This window comes from Monodelphis domestica, chromosome 2 (assembly GCF_027887165.1).
Source record: "Monodelphis domestica isolate mMonDom1 chromosome 2, mMonDom1.pri, whole genome shotgun sequence".
Lineage (NCBI taxonomy): Eukaryota > Metazoa > Chordata > Mammalia > Didelphimorphia > Didelphidae > Monodelphis > Monodelphis domestica.
The window spans coordinates 153,698,896-153,716,818 of NC_077228.1; the positions used below are offsets into that span (position 1 = coordinate 153,698,896).

The 17,923-nt window shown below is 35.0% G+C and overlaps 1 protein-coding gene across 1 annotated transcript in view; it reads right to left on the reverse strand.

The window, feature by feature from the left end:
* The window catches only part of GGPS1 (geranylgeranyl diphosphate synthase 1), a 32,991-nt gene that overhangs the window by 4,860 nt on the left and 10,208 nt on the right, over positions 1-17,923 (reverse strand). The window contains exons 2-3 of the mRNA XM_001368851.5: positions 7,694-7,789; positions 980-1,050 (exon numbers count right to left, since the gene is read on the reverse strand). Of these exons, the coding sequence (XP_001368888.1) occupies positions 980-1,050; positions 7,694-7,763 (141 nt within the window). The 5' untranslated portion in view covers positions 7,764-7,789. The remainder of the gene's footprint in view (positions 1-979; positions 1,051-7,693; positions 7,790-17,923) is intronic.

Genomic DNA, 17,923 nt, shown 5'->3' on the forward strand with positions numbered 1-17,923 from the left:
GGTTTATTTCACTTTACTCCTTCTTCTCTCACTATGTCAGGACTTCTCTCACTATGTCAGGACATCTCACTGGCTCTACTCCAAACTTCGCACTTCATCTCCCAGCTTTGGGTCCTTGTAAATAAATAGTCCCTGAAATGTGGAAAGGATTCCTTCATCACCTTTGCTTCTTAAGACCCCTTGCTTCCTTTAAGGTTCAATATGACATGTGGTCTCTTATGAAAAACCTGTCCTATAGTTGTTACCATTTCCTCCCCACCAAAATAATGTCTATACAGATATTCCTATAGTACTTAGGTATTAATCTATGGTATTTTCTCAGCAAAGTTTAAGTTCTTTGTAGACAGGACTATTACTCTTTATATTTTTGTGCCCCCCAGGCCCTAGCACAGGGCTTTGTACATAGTAGATGCTGAATAAAAGCTCACTAGATTGTAAAAGTGCAAAAAAATGTTCATTAAATTGAAGTGAATTTAAATTTACAACCTGTATAAAAATTCTCATTACTATAATGTCTTAGAAGTATCTCCTAAAATTCTTTAATGCTCATAATCTCATGTTTGCATAGTGCTTCACACCCTTTATTACATTTAATCTTTATAGAAGGATTGATCTGTCTAAGGTAATGAGATTAGTCAGGGATTAATCAACTACTGTTGTCTGATGATCTTTCCATAACATTATAATGCAGGATCCAATCTGTAAAACAGACCAAGGCAGAGGTAACTGACTTCACAAAATCCTCCTATTGACCATTATACTCTATAGATGATTTCTCAATTTCAGTTGGCCTAAGGCCTTGAATAATGGTGCTATTAAAACAAAATCTCTGGACCTCTTGAATCTATTAAGCACTGTGTCAGAGGAAACTCTAGAAGCTTAGAAAGACATAGCATTGGAGGCTTAATAAGATCTTTCTAATAATTATACTCTAATAGTTTGAGAAAAATTATTAAAATATTGGGAATTGCATAAATACCTGTGTCTTATCTTCAGGAACTTTCAGCCAGTGATTGAATGCCTGTGAAAGTTTGGTTCTCACTTGTTTACCTGCAATTAAAATAACCTTTTTTTAGCCATCAGCATTTTAGCTACTGAAAATCCATATATGTTTCCCAAAGTTATTCAGTCCAGGCCAAATGAAGTCATCTGTCTTATTCCGACTTCTAGGAAAGATGTCTCAAATGCTTTTATGGAAGCCTAAGATCCAGTTTTAACCCCACTTCTCCTCTGTCTTGTAAGAATTTTAGTTAGAAAAAGTTCCAGACATCACAATATAATTCATCCCCATCCTAAATTTTAAAGATGAGGAAATGAGATGGTGATTTGGGCAAAGCAATATTGCTAATTAATGGCAGTTAGGTCATTAAGTTTTAATAAACTTCAGCAAAGTTTAAGTCTAAAATCATTCATGTTTTATTTCACTTAAATCTAGATTAACTCTCTGGATGTGGATTTCTCTACCTCTACCCTTCCTACTGATTTGCCCACATGAAAAAACCTTCACTTTGAGGCCTTACGGTCTCTATGTCTTTCTCTTATGTTTTTCTTGGTTGTGATAGATTCATTATTATTTTCATAATTTTCAACGAATTTTTAATGAATTTTCAAATTCATTATTATTTAATTTATTATTTATTTTCTTAGTTCTAAATTCTCTCTCTTATTCATTGAGAAGACAAGCCATATAATATAAATTATATATGGGAAACATATTTCTATATTAACCATGTTGCAAAAACAAAAACAAGAAAAAAAATAAAGTGAAAAAATTATACTTAATTTTATATTCAGAATCCATCAGTTTTCTCTCTGGAAGGGGAAGGCATTTTCCTCCTTCAAAACCTTTAGCTTCCATCTTAGAATCAATACTATGTATTGGTTCCAAGGCAGAAGAGTGGTGAGGGCTAGATAATGGGGGTTAAGTGACTTGCACAGGGTCATACAGCAAGGAAGTGTCTGAGGTCAGATTTGAATCTAGGATTACCTGTCTCTAGGTCTGACTCTCAGACTGAGAGTCAATCAACTGAGCCACTTAGCCGCCCCTTGGTTTTTAAATTTTTAGCTCTGTTTATTTTACCATGCACCCATCAGGTTACTGAGATATCTTCATGCTTCTCTATTCATTGCATTCATCATTTTTTATAGTACAGTACTATTCCATTCCATTCACATATCATAATTTATTTAGCCATTCTCCAGTTGATGGAAAAGTACTTTGTATATAATTTTTTTCTACCACAAAAAAGTGCTACTATAAATATTTTGGTGTATATGAGGACCTTCTTTTTTTTTTTTAATATATTTTATTTGATCATTTCCAAGCATTATTCGTTAAAGACATAGATCATTTTCTTTTCCTCCCCCCCACCCCCCATAGCCGACGCGTAAATCCACTGGGCATTACATGTTTTCTTGATTTGAACCCATTGCTTTGTTGATAATATTTGCATTAGAGTGTTCATTTAGAGTCTCTCCTCTGTCATGTCCCCTCAACCGCTGTATTCAGGCAGTTGCTTTTCCTCGGTGTTTCCACTCCCATAGTTTATCCTTTGCTTATGAATAGTGTTTTTTTCTCCTAGATCCCTGCAGGTTGTTCAGGGACATTACACCGCCACTAATGGAGAAGTCCATTACGTTCGATTATACCACAGTGTATTAGTCTCTGTGTACAATGTTCTCCTGGTTCTGCTCCTCTCGCTCTGCATCACTTCCTGGAGGTTGTTCCAGTCTCCATGGAACTCCTCCACTTTATTATTCCTTTGAGCACAATAGTATTCCATCACCAACATATACCACAATTTGCTCAGCCATTCCCCAATTGATGGGCATCCCCTCGTTTTCCAGTTTTTGGTCACCACAAAGAGAGCAGCTATGAATATTTTTGTACAAGTCTTTTTGTCCATTATCTCTTTGGGGTACAGACCCAGCAGTGCTATGGCTGGATCAAAGGGTAGATATTCTTTTGTCGCCCTTTGGGCATAGTTCCAAATTGCCCTCCAGAATGGTTGGATCAGTTCACAACTCCACCAGCAATGAATTAATGTCCCTACTTTGCCACATCCCCTCCAGCATTCATTACTTTCCTTTGCTGTTATGTTAGCCAATCTGCTAGGTGTGAGGTGATACTATATGAGTACTTTCTTATCAATGACTGACTACCTTTGGAGATTGGTCTTCAAAAATTCTACACATTTTGTAGTTATTTGGATTGGGATTTCTTTATTGCTACTACTGCTTAGATTTTGCTATGATACTAAAGTGCTGCTGATTTTTGTGGTCTGTGACTTAACTAAAGCTATTGTCTCAATTAATATCTATGCTGATTTTGTAGAATTTTCTAAGTAAATCAACATGCCAATCAGCAAATAGGGAAAATTTTATCTCCTCTTTGTCAGTCTTCACATCTTTAATGTCTTTCTCCTTAATTACTGTTAGCATTTCCAGAACTATATCAAATAATTGTGTGTGTGTGGGAAATAGGTATCTTTGCTTTACTTCTATAGTTATTGTGAAAGGATCTAATGAAGGATATTTCATTGTATATGATACCTGCTTTTGGTTTTGAGAAAGGTACTTTTCACATTAAAAAAAAAATCTTCCTTTGCCAATCTTGGTTAAAGATTGCTTTCTACTTCTTAAGATAATCATGTGGTTTTAAATATTTTTACTTTTAATATTATTAATTATATATTGTTTCCCCAAGTCAAACCATTCCTGGTAGAAATCAAACTTGGCCATAATGAATGATTTCTTACATGAATTGTTGTAGTATGTTTGACAGGACTTTATTTCAATTTTTTGAACTAATACCCATTAGGGACATTGGCCAACTGGGTTTCCAATTTATCTCTTTCTCTTCAAACTTTCAATATCTCCTCTTTTATGCTTATTTTAAGGTTTTATTTGGATTGTTAAGTTTTGAAAACACAATTCTGTTTATTAATTCTTTCTTCTATTTTCTTATGAATATTTTTAGAAACATAATTTTTCCATTGAGGTCCACTTTAGCTGATTCCATAAATCTTGATAAGTTGTTTCATTTGGATAATTTTTGTTTATGTGATTCCCTTTACATAATTTTTTAAAATTATTCTCTGAGCCACTTATTTAGTATTTCACTGTTAAATCTCCCTTTGGTACTGCTTATTTTGTTTGTGCTTGATGAATTGATAATTATTTTTATTATATTATGGTTTCTAAAAGATATATTTACTATTTTTCTGCCTCTGTACATTTATTTGCAATATTACGAATATATGCCCTACTACATGATCAATTTTTATAAAAGTTCAATATATTATAGAGAAATATGTATATTCTTTATCAGTCCCATTTAAAAGACTCTATGAGTTCTGTAGTTCTAATTTCCCCAACATTATATCCAACTTTTAATTTTCCCTTCTGTTTATGTTCCACTTCTAACTTTCAAATTTTATTGGTATCTAATCTTTCATAGAGCAAATTTTATCAGAAATCAGTATTTATTATAATGTTCTAACTAAGCCTTTGTTTTTATCTCTCCTCTACTACTTTCATAGCAAAATCCTGTTTTAACTCTAAGATCTTAATGAAAGTAGATAATAAAGTAAGAAACAAAAAAAGGCAACAGAAAAATTGTTTAAATTGTTTAGGAATAAAAACTACTTATGGCTCTTCAAGAGTTCTTAAATATTCTAAGGTCCAACTCTGAAAGAAGTTCTGCTGTATGTATTTCACAAATTTGATTTCTGTAATGCTTCTCTCATTCTTTCTTTTCTTTCTATTTTGCTACAAACACACTATTTCAGGCCCTTAGCTTTTCTAGCCTAATATGCTGTAAAAGGTTATATAAAAGGATTCTGCAAAGCACTTTAAGCACTATATAAATTACTATAAAAATTAAGTATAATATAAACTATTGTTATTAGACTTCACGTTTCTAGACTTTCCCCTTTCGATTTCATCTTTCATACTGTTGTCTGAAAAATCTCCTAACTGTGCCATCTTTACTACATGTTCTACTCAAAAGCCTCAAGTGGCTACCCATTGCTGAGAATGACATGTAAACTCCTGATAATGGTTCTCCATAGTCCAAATTTGACCACTTTTTCTTTAGTCTTAAAGTAACTTCATTACTCCCTTTCTGAGAAATTGGGTCTACTTTTAAAAAAATTCAGTGTTTTACTAAACTGCCATTCTTTCCTTTACTTAGGGATTTGAGAATGTACAAGTCCTCCCTGCTGAAGTCATTTAGAAACTTCCACTTTTTTTTTAACCCTTACCTTCCATCTTAGAATCAATACTGTGTATTGGCTCTAAGGCAGAAGAGTGGTAAGGGCTAGGCAGTGGGGGTCTAGTGACTTGCCTAGGGTCACACAGCTAGGAAATGTCAGAGGTCATATTTGAACCCAGAACCTCCCATCCCTGGCCCTGAGCCACCCAGCTGCCCCCTCCCACAAGTCTTGAAGCTTTAATTTTTCTAATATATGCTCTTGTTTTTATCCCCCTCCATCTTAGCTGGGATATTCCTCTTTTGATTATATAGCATTTCATTAGTATCATGGTCTTTTTTATGATCTCTTCCTCCAGATTACTATTTCCCACACTTTTCAACTTAAAGAACTATCTCACGGAGAATATCCTTTTCAGTAAGTCCTTACTTCCTAATCTGCCCTTCCTTTTTTTTTTTCATTCTCCATTCCTGTTTTATTAGCATTTCCGCTAATGGCTGTGTATTGGCTCTAGGATACTAGATACCAGAGGATATTACTCTATACAAAATAACCCTAATACTAAACTGCTGAGTTTAAAATCATTCTGGAAATCTCAAATCACTAAACTATTTCTCACCTCTTTCAATTATGTAGAGATGGAAATGTTTAGGAAATGGGAATGTTGAGATCAGTAATGTTCTGCAGACACTTTGCATCTTTCAATCTTTGTTTTGGAAAAAGTTTAAGAAATGAATTTTTTCCTTTAGTTATGCATAGGTTGATAATGGAAACCATGGGAATAGATTTAGATGATTATATCCTCTAATTAAACTACTTCATTTTCTAAGATAAAAAACTGAAGGCTAAAGTTTAAATGACTCCTCCAGCTAGTTATAGTACAGAGGAAAGGGCCAAGGATAGACTTTTGAGAATACCCAAACTTATAAGGCAGAAAAAAGGACGTCAATGTGGTATAGGAGTAGGAAGACCTCAGTAGCAGTTCTAGTTTAGACACTATTAGTGTGAACTCTCTGGTCTTCAGGGCTTATACTAGAACTAAGGCATCAATGTGGTAATAAGGAAACCAAAGTAGAAAAAAGCTTGAATAATTTAGAGATTTGTAATACAGGGTATGTGATGTATGGTGAAGTAAGATGTGGGACAAAAATGGATTTTAACACAGGTGATATTAAGAAGGTATCAGAGACCTAATCAAATATTCAGTTTTTAGACAGACTTATGGCATGTTTGAAGGAGACCTAACTCTTTGGTTATTTATGTTTTCCTCTACTGTTTGTCATTAGAATCATCCTTATATATGTCTTGAGTGTTCTAGATAAATTAATTCCAAAATATTGGCTAGTTTCTGTTTTTCTGTGTTGAGGAGGGAAAATTAATCACTTTATACCTATTCTTTTTAGTGCTTTTAAAATTATGAATGTTGTATTTCATCAGAAGCCTTTTTTGTATTCAATGATGTAAAAAATTATTTTTTATTATTATCCTTACCTACTTTTAAAATTAACACTATTATTTATTTCACTATTTGCTGATGTTCTCTTCATCTTTCTCTAGAACTGTGTGGGCATTCTTTCTTTTTTCTTCTTTCTTTTGATAAAAAAACTCTTACCTTCCATCTTAGAACCAACAATACTGTGCACTGGTTCTAAGACAGAAGATGTTAAGAGCTAAGCAATGAGGTTTAAGTGACTTGCCCAGAGTCACATAGCTAGGAAGTGTCTGAGGCCATATCTGAACTCAGGACCTCACATCTCTAGGCCTGGCTCTCAATCCCCTGAGCCACCCAGCTGCCCATTGGGGGTTCTTTCAAAACACAATTTTGTAAACCCAAATTGGTTAAAAAAATTATTAAGTATATATAACTTTAAAGTCAAATAACTTTCCAACAATCTTTCTCTAACAAGGTATAGTTTTTTTGTTTTTTTTGCGAAGAAGGATGAAGGGAAAGACTGAACAAACTGTGGTATGTAAATGTAGTATAACATTTCTGAGCCATTAAAATTGACTATTTCAAAGAATCTTGGATAGCATGAACTGATGCAGAGTGAAATGAGCAGAACCAAAAACAATTTATACAAAGATAGCAACGCTGTCAAGAAAAACATTTTTGAAAACTTTAAGAACTCTAATCAATGCAATGACCAACCATATCTTCAGAAGATCAATGATGAAGCATGTTACTCAACTCCTGACAAGGAGATGATGTAAAAAGGACAAAAAAGATAGATTTTTGTACGTGAGCACTCTGTGGATTTGTTTCACTTGACTCAATTTACTTATTTTACAAGGGTTTTTCTTCTCCCTCTCTTTTCCCTGGTTTCTAGTTGGGGAAAAGAGGAAAGTAAAGAGTTAAAAGGAATGAGGCTACTATAATGAGGTAAAAAAAAGAGACCACTGAAGCATTTTTAAAATGTACAAAGGAGAACACAAGGAAATTCAGAAGAAAGCTTTACTGTGTGTTGTAACAGAATAATTACCTGGTAATTGAAGTAAGTACCTATAGGGTTCTAAAAGAATTCTTTCAGATGTTTTCTGAACTTCTTCCATAATTTGTAGAATTCAAAAAAGTTGATCTGTTAAAAGAAAAAAAAGAAAACACTTATTTGTTTGAACTGTGGTGATGACTTTATTTTCCAAATTATCTCTTTAATCTAACTCTGGAAAGACAAACAAAAATAAAATGACTCTGAATACTCATAAAAGGATAGAGTTGGTCTAGACCAGTGATGGCAAACCTTTTAAAGACAGTGCTGGGCCCTGCCCTGATCCCAACCCCCAGAATGTGTGCTGTGCCTCTCCCTCCCACCACATGCAAAGTATTCCCCTACCCCCCCCTGCCCTATACAGAGAAAGGAGGAATTGTTCCCAATTGGGCTATTAGGTAGAAGGGAAGGTGAAATGAGGAATGTCCCCAGCAATTATGGAGAGGGGGAGGGGAGTGGCCTGAGGGCTCTGCTCCCCTCCAGTTCTGCAGCCTGTGAGTCACCCACCTTACTCCTTGTGCACTTCCATTGGGCTGCTGGGCAGAGGGGTAGGGGATGGGAAAACATGTCATCAAGCACAGTTTAGAGGGGAAGGGGAGCAGCTTCACCCGAGTCCCTCTGACTTTCTAGTAATGAACTCCTAGAAGGTAGGATGTGGGATGACGGCTGCGTGCCACACAAAGTTTTCTGAATTCCATCTTTGGCACCTGTGCTATTGGTTCACCATTATTAGTCTGGACTGCCTTCTTCTCTCCTACCATATAATGGATATTTAAGATGTTTCACTAATGAAAAGACAGTTTATGTAGGAAAAAAAATCAACCACAGAAAGCAAGAACTAGGGAAGAAAAGCTGATAAGGGAAATAGATTTCAGAATATCCTAAAAAGTAATAATTATGAAAAGAACACAATAGAGGATCCAGAAATAGAAATGTACACAAGAAATTAGTGTTTGGCATACCCAAGAGTAAAAAGTTGGGGAAAGAAATGATTATTCAATAAAATTATTGGAGAAACTACATAGCAATGTTCTCCAACTCTTAAAATGAGTTTATCATCTTACCTAACAGCAGAATAAAAATAAATTTTATAAGCATAACATATATTTTTAAAATCAAAGAAAAAGTAATATATTTTTCAGTTGTGCAGAGCATTTTTAATTAAACAAACAATTACTGGAAGACAAATATTTTATTTACTTTTCTTGGTCCAGACATGATTTATTTGTGTGGTGTGAAAATTCTCTAAGCAGCTGATACACATCTTCAGATGGGCAACAATTCTACAACTTAGAAAAAAGTGTTTGTGTCTTAGGTACTAGAGGTTAAGGGACTGTCATGTTTTCCTCATCTCATATCTAGTCAGTATCAGAGGCAGGACTTGAACTTAGGTCTTCTTGTCTCCAAGGCTGGCCCATTATCTGCGACAAGCCACAAAAACTGTGGATTTGATTATACAGAAACTTTTTTTCCAGTATAAAAACTATGGAAACCAAAATAAAAAGAAAATATATTAGGAAAAAAAACCTTTGTGGCAAATAAAAGTTGATAAAAATTTGACAATAGACTCTATTAGAAACACATAAGGGGGCAGCTGGGTGACCCAGTGGATTGAGAGCCAGGCCTAGAGATGGGAGGTCCTAGGTTCAACTCTGACCTCAGACACTTCCCAGCTGTGTGACCCTGGGCAAGTCACTTAACCCCCATTGCCTAGCCCTTACCACTCTTCTGCCTTGGAGTCAACATTGCAGAAGGTAAGGGTTTAAAAAAGAAAGAAACATAAATTTATACATCCCAGTGGGAAAATGTCCATGGATATCAGATGATGTTCAAAGATTACTTGAAAATTATTTTAACTCTCTAAAATTCAAAGAATTACTAGTTAAAGAAAAATCTGAGATAGCCATAAGTCTATAAAATTTGCAACCACCCCCATGATAAAAAACATTTAAGTGGCAGGAAATGGACAAAAATAGTTGGTAAAATTGTAAATTAATTACTTTTTTTGAGCAGCTCAGAAATATAAGAGTTTCAAAATTAATCATATCTTTTGGCACAATGATTTAATGAAAGACTGATCTATGGAAAAACATCTGTACTTGCTTATTTCTTTATAATAATGAAAAACTGGATTAAATCTTCATGACCGAGAATTGTGAGACATCTAATGAATTGTGGTATACCAATGTATGTACTTATACAAAAAATACAGAAACATATAATGTGATGCAAAGTAAGGAAAACAATTAGAACAAGAAATATATAAAAATAGAACAACACTATTAAAATGAAAAAAAAAAAGAGAAAAAAGGGCATAGAATAAGTTTTCTTTTTTTAAGGTTCTAATTTTCTCTTTATTAACACATTTAAATAGTTCAAGTTTTATTTGGAAACTATCTTTTATCTCTCATTTTGTTTCACCCTTCATATTTGCTGTTATTAAGTTCATATTTAAAAAAACTTTAATGACTTATGAAGAAAACAATAAAAAGGCAGATAAAAGTAAAGGTGGATAGGAGAAATTCAGTCCAAGAATATTATTAATGTTACACTGAAGTATAGACACGTAAAACTACTCTTATAATGGAACAAGCAGAAAAGGAGATATAATATTAGAACTTTCACTGAACTAATGAAAATTAAATTTATCAAAAAAAAGTATGAGTATAAAAAAGTATATTTGTTATATAGCAGATAAAAGCAATTTTCTGTCTTTAAAAAAGCCTTGCAAATATCTTGAGTGGATATGCAAAATCACCTGTGTGGGTTATTTCTTCCAATGTTACAGTTCATCAACAATACACACCATTTCATATTGTGAGCTATATCATTCCTTACATATACCAGAGCTATTTATTCCTCTAGATCTTTTTAAACAGAGTCTCCACTAGAAGGTGACTTAGGGGGCATATAGTATAATCTTTACTTGAAAAAATATCCCCTATGCAACAGTCCATGCAAAAAGAGCTCTGAACCTCTGTTTACAAAGGCAGCCTATTCCCTTTTTGGAAATTATTAGGAAGTTTTTTCTTAAATTACATTGAAAATCTGAAGTTACATCTCTTAACTCACATTTAAATGACCTTGAGACAACTAAATGGTACAGTGGGAAAAAAAAATTGCTAGACCTGGATCAGGAAGACCTGAGTTAAAATCCAGACATACAGACATTTATTCTAGCGTTGTGATCTTGGATAGACCACTTGTCTTCTGCTCCAGTTTGTGCAAAATAGTGATAACAGTTTCTATGAGAGAATTAAATAAGATATTTTTAATGCTTTTAGGTCAGTGCCTAGTCTATGGCACCTGTAGTAGGTGCTATCTAAGTGCTTATTCCCTTCCACAACAGCCCTCACTTCTGTCTCCTTCCCTCTACTCATATGACAACCATCCTAGGTTAGAACTTTATCATCTCTTACTTGGGCTAGCCTCTGGTCTCCCTGCTTCCATAAGTGCACGTGGCATTCATACTGCTTGTTTTCCTTCATTCCTGCTACAGAAATAGTCCATGGATCAGAGCAAAATCAATTATAAGTAATTGAAGGACAAAAGTTTCAAGTTCAGAAACAATCAACCTCTATCATAGTTCCATCTATAAATGATGCTCTCTAATAATATTATTCTCATGACTGGTCAGGCAGTTTCTAGGAAGGAAAAATCTTTGGCTTCTAGAGGGAACATGATCATAAAGCTAAAATTTAAAGAAAATGACTAAAAGGAATAACCAAGAATAAGAGACTGTCTGTGGCTTAATTTGATTCAATAAAGGAAACATCATGTGGGCCAGGTTTGACAATTGACAACTTTTTATATAGTCTATGGCAAGCTTCTCAATTGATGAAACAATCATATATAAAGATGCAAGTATGGCTTCAAAAATACTCTTTTTATGCACCAGCTCTCATAATGTACCCTAGACTTTGGGACAGCAGCCATCAGCCTCTAGGTTGTATTCCCTTATTAATTTCTAGAGAATTCTGAGATAGTATAGTCACTTTTGCCTAGGATTCTTTTGTATACAAATAAATATAAAGAAATTTGAGGGACATAACAGTAATAATTAAAGTACTAAAGATTTAATGGAGAAAATGACACCTAAATTGAACCTTGAAGACAAAGATTACGAGATAAAGGAAGAGTTAAATCTGGATATGGGAAACAACCTGCATAAATTTAGAGGCAAAAGATGGAATTTTGAGTTTGGTAAACGGCTAAATGTCTAGTTTGTGACAGGAAATAGTATGAAATAAAGCCAGAAAGGTGTCTTAACTGCTAAGCTGAGGAGTATATTCTCTAAGCTCCTATATATGCCTGTACAAAGGCAATAGGGAGACACCAAAGGTTTTTCAGGCAAGACAGTGACATGGCCATATCTGTGGCTTAGGAAAATCATTTTGGCAGCCACATAAGAGAGGACTGACTATATATATGGTAAAGACTAGAAACAAAGAGACAATTAAAGCAATATAGGTGTGAGACAATGAAAGCACGAAGAAACAAAGGTGGTGACTACGTGCATGAAGAGAACAATAATAATATAGAGGTAGAATTGATAAGAATTAGCCAACACATGATTATGAAGTATGAAGAAAAGGGTTAGGGATGACTGTGAGGTATCAAACCTAGGAGCTGGGAGGATGGTATGGTATCTTCAACAGAGATTAGGAAGTTTGGAAGGGAGGGATTTATTGGGTGGAGTAGGACAGTTGCATTTCAAACACTGAATCTGAGATATCAAGCAGCTGAAAATATGGGCTGAGAATCCAAGAGAAGAACTTAAAGATAAAATCAGTGGTTGATCCAGCCTTTAGACATTTATTAATTGCCTAATATATGCAATGAATTGTGTTTGACACTGGGGAATACAGTCCCTGAATTCTATTGGGAGGAAACAAAACATACCCCCCCACACAAACACACTCATCCATATACCCCTATGCATTCATATATACACTATACATATATCAATTTATATCTTAAAAAATGCATTCTATGTATGTTTAACACAAACTACTAAGTTTGGTGGGGTGTATGGGGTGCTCAGGGAGGAGTAGAATCTCTGGTATGGAGGGCTTGTCGTGCTCTTCTAGGGCAGCTCTCCAGCCTCTGACCCTCACCTAACACCCAGCTCTCACTTGTGGCTCCCAGTAGCTGCTAGCATGTGGCAGAGGCCACATCCCAGGCAAAGGCTTCGACAAGCCGGCTAAACCTTGTGAGGATAGGTAGACCCCTAGTGAACTAAGGCTTTGCTCACCCAGCATGTGAAGACTTCTTCGGCTGAACAGATGGAAGAAACCAATAAGAAGGTTCAATGGCTGAGATGGCAACACAGCAAAGCACTGTGGAGTGCTTAGGGCGTGTTGGAGCACAAAGGACAACTCGGCCATCCAATGCAGCTGAGGAAGTCTCCAGGTGTAACAACTTTTCGTGCCACTGGACCCAGGCTTCCAACGCCGAGGGAGTGGGGCTGTCTCTGTGCATCGGCTTTTCCACTTAAATCTCCTTCACGCACAAGTGTCTTTGTGCAAAAACACACAAAGACAATCGTCATTCTTGGTTACCTAGAGACTACTACTACCAAGTTTGGAGGTGGTGGAGATAAGGAAAAGTCTCATGTAGATGTGGCACATGTGCTGAGCTTTGAAGGGGGAGTAGATGGGATAAAGGAATGTCATATGTGGGCAATAGTACATTCTCAAATAAGTCTAGTTTGATTAGAATATAGAGTAAACAGAGGAAAGTAATGTAAAATAAGCATGGAAAAAGAGGCTTGGATCAGACTTAAGATTCTAAATGTCAAACAGAAGGGCTGGTTTGCTTTTAAGAGAGACAAAAAAGCAGATAGTTGAAGTCCTCCATCATTACTCTGTCTTGCTTTTATGACAGCCTTCTAAGGTGATCTCCAGATGCCTTGGGTGTGGATGGTATATTCTCATCATGACATGACTTCTGTTTTCACTTCTTTGGTTTTCATTCAAATATTATACCCCATAAATATATGCCCTTAGGTTTGTAGATTTTTACACAAATGAGTTAATTTACTCATATACAATGTTACCTTGGCATACCTACTTATTCTTTTTGAATAAGGTAAAATCCTGTTACTGTCATACTCAAATATATATTCATAAATGTCAGCTATCATATTTATCTTCTTTAGGTCATGTCCCACTACATGAGCTAATGGGAATGAACTGCCTATTTCAATCACCTAGTCTGTAAACACAATCAGATTCAGGGAAAATATCAAGGGAAATCAGATTCAGAGCTTCCATTTTGGCCGTTTCTAACAATAAATCATGAAATCTGAAGTTGGGATTACCAGTATCACAATAAGGGATAAAATGGCTGTGGTCAAGAAAAGGCTCAAATTTTTTCTTATTTCTCTAGTTGGTCTTTGAGGCTCTCTTTTGTAGCTTTGACAGCTTATGGATGGATGATCAAGACCTGAATTAATGGATCAAAAAAACATTTACATGGTAGGCATTCTTCTAAAGAAAGGAAAAAACTACAAAAATAGTTCCTGCTCTTACATTACCTACCCATGCGAAAATAAAGATGAAGTACCTATATGATGCATACAGATTAGAAGGAAGCTATCCTTAGAGGTGAAAGCTCTACTGGCTATGGCAACTGGGAAGGCCTCTGGTTGAAAGTGACATTTGAACTGAGTCTAGAGAAATGCCAAGGAAAATAGGAGGAGGATAGAAAGGAGAACATTCCATGAGAGTTAGCCAAGCCTGTACTAAGGTATATAGTATAAGAGATGGAATGTCATATGCAAGAAGCAGCAAGTAGTAAAATATGAGAAGACTGTGAAAATAGAACTTGGCTAGGTTTGCAAAGTAGCTTAAATGCTAAACAGAAACTGTATTTGATTCTGGGGTTATAGGGAGATGCTGGTGCTTATGAATGGAGGAGTGGGGGAGATTTAAGCCTACACTTTAGGAAAATCACTTACATAGGTGAATGGAGGATGGACTGGAATGAGGAGACTTGAGACAAGGAGATCAATTAGAAAGTGGGAGAGATGATATGGGCCTGAACTAGGGTAGCAACTAGATGAACAGAGAGAAGAGTATATATGAGAGATAATGTAAAAGTAGAAATGACAAGATCTGGTGATGGGCTGGACACGTAGGATGAAGAAAAGTAAAGAGTTGAGAAGAATCTCAACATTGAGAAGTAGAGAGACTGGAAGGATTAAGGTACCCTGGATTATGAGACCCTAACTCATGATAAACTGCTTATATGGGATACACACAAAAAACATAGTGGTGAAGCTTATTGATTCTAACTGATTAGTTCCTTCTTCACCTGACAGAGAAGCATATTTGGATAATGAAATAAAAATCAAATGTCTCCTTGGACTCAGGAGGATGCTGTCTACCCAAACCAGAAAGATGCTTTTATTAGAGACTCCCTTTTCTTTACCTGGAGACACAGTGCCCAGTTTCTGTCAAAGTTTATCCAGCCAAAAATTCAATTTCAATTATGATTATATTAATGTTTACATCAATAAGTCTGATTGATCAGAGGCCAGTCTCTTATTATACCCTCTTTGAAATGTCATCTACTGTCAATCATTATTTTTACCTCAATTCAAGATCTATCTCTAAAGTAAAGGGTCTGGGTTAAGATAAGAAGCATAGTTTTTCACTAGAGGGTTGAAAAATGGAAAAAAAATTAATTTAATATTAGTGAATAAAGAGCCAGGGGCTACTGGAAGTTCCTAGACCTTGGGCTAAAATATTTGTGCTAGCTAGAGAAAATCACCCAATGAGGTGGAAAGAGGTATAGCAGCAAAAGCAATGAACCTGGAGTCAAAATACTCCCAACTCTTTGATTGCCATTTATTAACAGCACAACCACAATGTCATCACTTACCCTCTTGGGAACTCAAGTTTTCTTATCTGTAAAATGAGAGGACTGGAATAGATGACTTCTAAGATACATTTCTGATCTGACCCTTGAGAGCATTTTGAAAAAAATATAATGCAATCCAACTATAAAGTACAGCTGTTATTGTTAGGCCCTGATCTACACTGTACCACCAAATATCATTTATTTATAATTGCACACATATTCAAGACAGCTGGTTGGCTTATTTAGTAATCAAGTATTTGCATAATACTCTGAACTTAATTATTGTGGTATTTTACCCAATGGAACCAAAATTTTGATTATTTATCCCACAGTGATTTCCAGATACCTTTTCCACCTCCACTCCCAACACCTTAAAATGATTGAGTATGTAACATTTTGCATTCATAATCTGTTTCATGAGTGGGACAGCTGGGTCAAAGGGTCTGAAAAATTTATGGCAAAGGTTTTTAATTGGGACTCCACAGATTTCTGGGGATCATCTTGGATGAATTTTAAAACAATTATGTTTTAATATAATTTTGTCTTCTTTGTAATCATTTTATCTTATTAAATTGTAAATATTCTGAGAAAGGCTTAACCAAACTGTCAAGGGATTCATGAAAGAAGAAAAAATAGAAGGTAAGAATGATGATTTGAGTGGAGTTGTTTTTGATGTGTAGGTTTTAACAAAAAGTAGCTCTTTTTGTTATAGCAAAGAAGAAACACAAAATGAGGGATAGTTGAATAAATTATACATACATAAACAAACATATTATGAAAAATTATAATGAAAAAAGGTACAATTTCTGAAAAACCTAGGAAGACCGTTATGAATTAATGTAGAGTGAAGTGTGTAGAACTAAAACAATTGGTACAATGACAACACTGCAAAGAAAAGCAGCTTTGAAAGACTTAAAAATTCTGGTTGATGCAATGACCAACCACTACCTCAATAAGACTGATAATGAAGCATGTTACCTTCTTCTTGCTAGACTGATACAAAATGCTGAATGTTTTATGTTTTTGGATATGATCAATGTGAGATTTTACTTTGCTTGACCACACGTTTAATAGATATATTTTGTTTTTATAGTACATAGATTCCCTACTGTATGTTTCCCTCTTTCTCCTCCTCCCAGAAAGCCTTGGACTCCAACCTCTGCAAAGGAGTTTGGCTAGTTTTGTCTCATCTCTCTTCTTTGGAGCCAAACTTATTCTTTATAATTTTGCAACACTCAATTTCCATTGCTTTGTGATAATTGTTTTATTTACTTTTGATGTTGCCATTTGTGTACAGTTTTCCTGGCTCTGCTTATTTCCCTGAGTATCAGTTAGGTTCTGTCTTTTCATGATTCTATGAATTTATCATGTTCATTGTTTCTTATAGTGTAATAATATTACATTTCATTCATGTACCAGAACATTTTTCCAATCCCCCAATGGACATTTACATTATTTCACTTAGTAGCAAATGTTTATTGATTGGTTGAAATCCAGTTCTTTGCTACCATGAAAAGTATTGCTATAAGTATTTTGGTATATATGGAGACCTTTCTATCAATAAAATGGCAAAATTTTAATGGCTTAAAATTGCAGTAAGACTTTGGGGAACTGTGTATGTTACAAAGGTTTTTTTTCTTTTTTCCCCCAATGTGAGGAAGAGATGGGGCAGGAATAGGGTTATCAAAAAAAAAAAAAGAGGGTTATTAAAACTTTTAAAAAAATGAACAAAAGAGGAGAAAGGCTAAACAAAAAAAGACAAGCACAGGAATGCAAGTAAAATGTTGAATTTATTACTTATGTAAAAGGAAAAGCAGGCTGTACATAATATACTTTTTCACATTCAATCCTCTTCTGTTCTACTTTGTATATGAAAATGCTCATTTTGTTTGGCTTTTAAGTTTGGAATAAAAATATTAAATAAAAAAAATACAGAACCCTTTCCCAATCTAATGTCTTCATTATTCAACTGAAATTCTGATCACCAAATCTAAGGTCAATCCTAATTCTTCTCAGGCTCCTTACAGCCAAAAATGGAATTGAATGTATAAAGTGATAACATTTGAACAACCCAGTGGAATTGCTTGTTGGGTCCGGGAGGGAAAGAAAATGAATCATGTGAACATGGAAAAATATTTGAAAATAAATGGAGTTGATCATCCTCTCCTCCTGGATACTCTCTTTTCTCTGGGTATTCATGACAGTATTCTAGGTTGGTTCCACTTTTACCTGTCTTGATTACTCCTCTTCAATTTCCTTTACTGACTTATTATACATCTCATAACCCCTACAGATAGATGCCAAGGTTCTGTCTTGGGTTATCTTCTCTTTTCTCTCAGCTTGTGACTTCATTAGCCC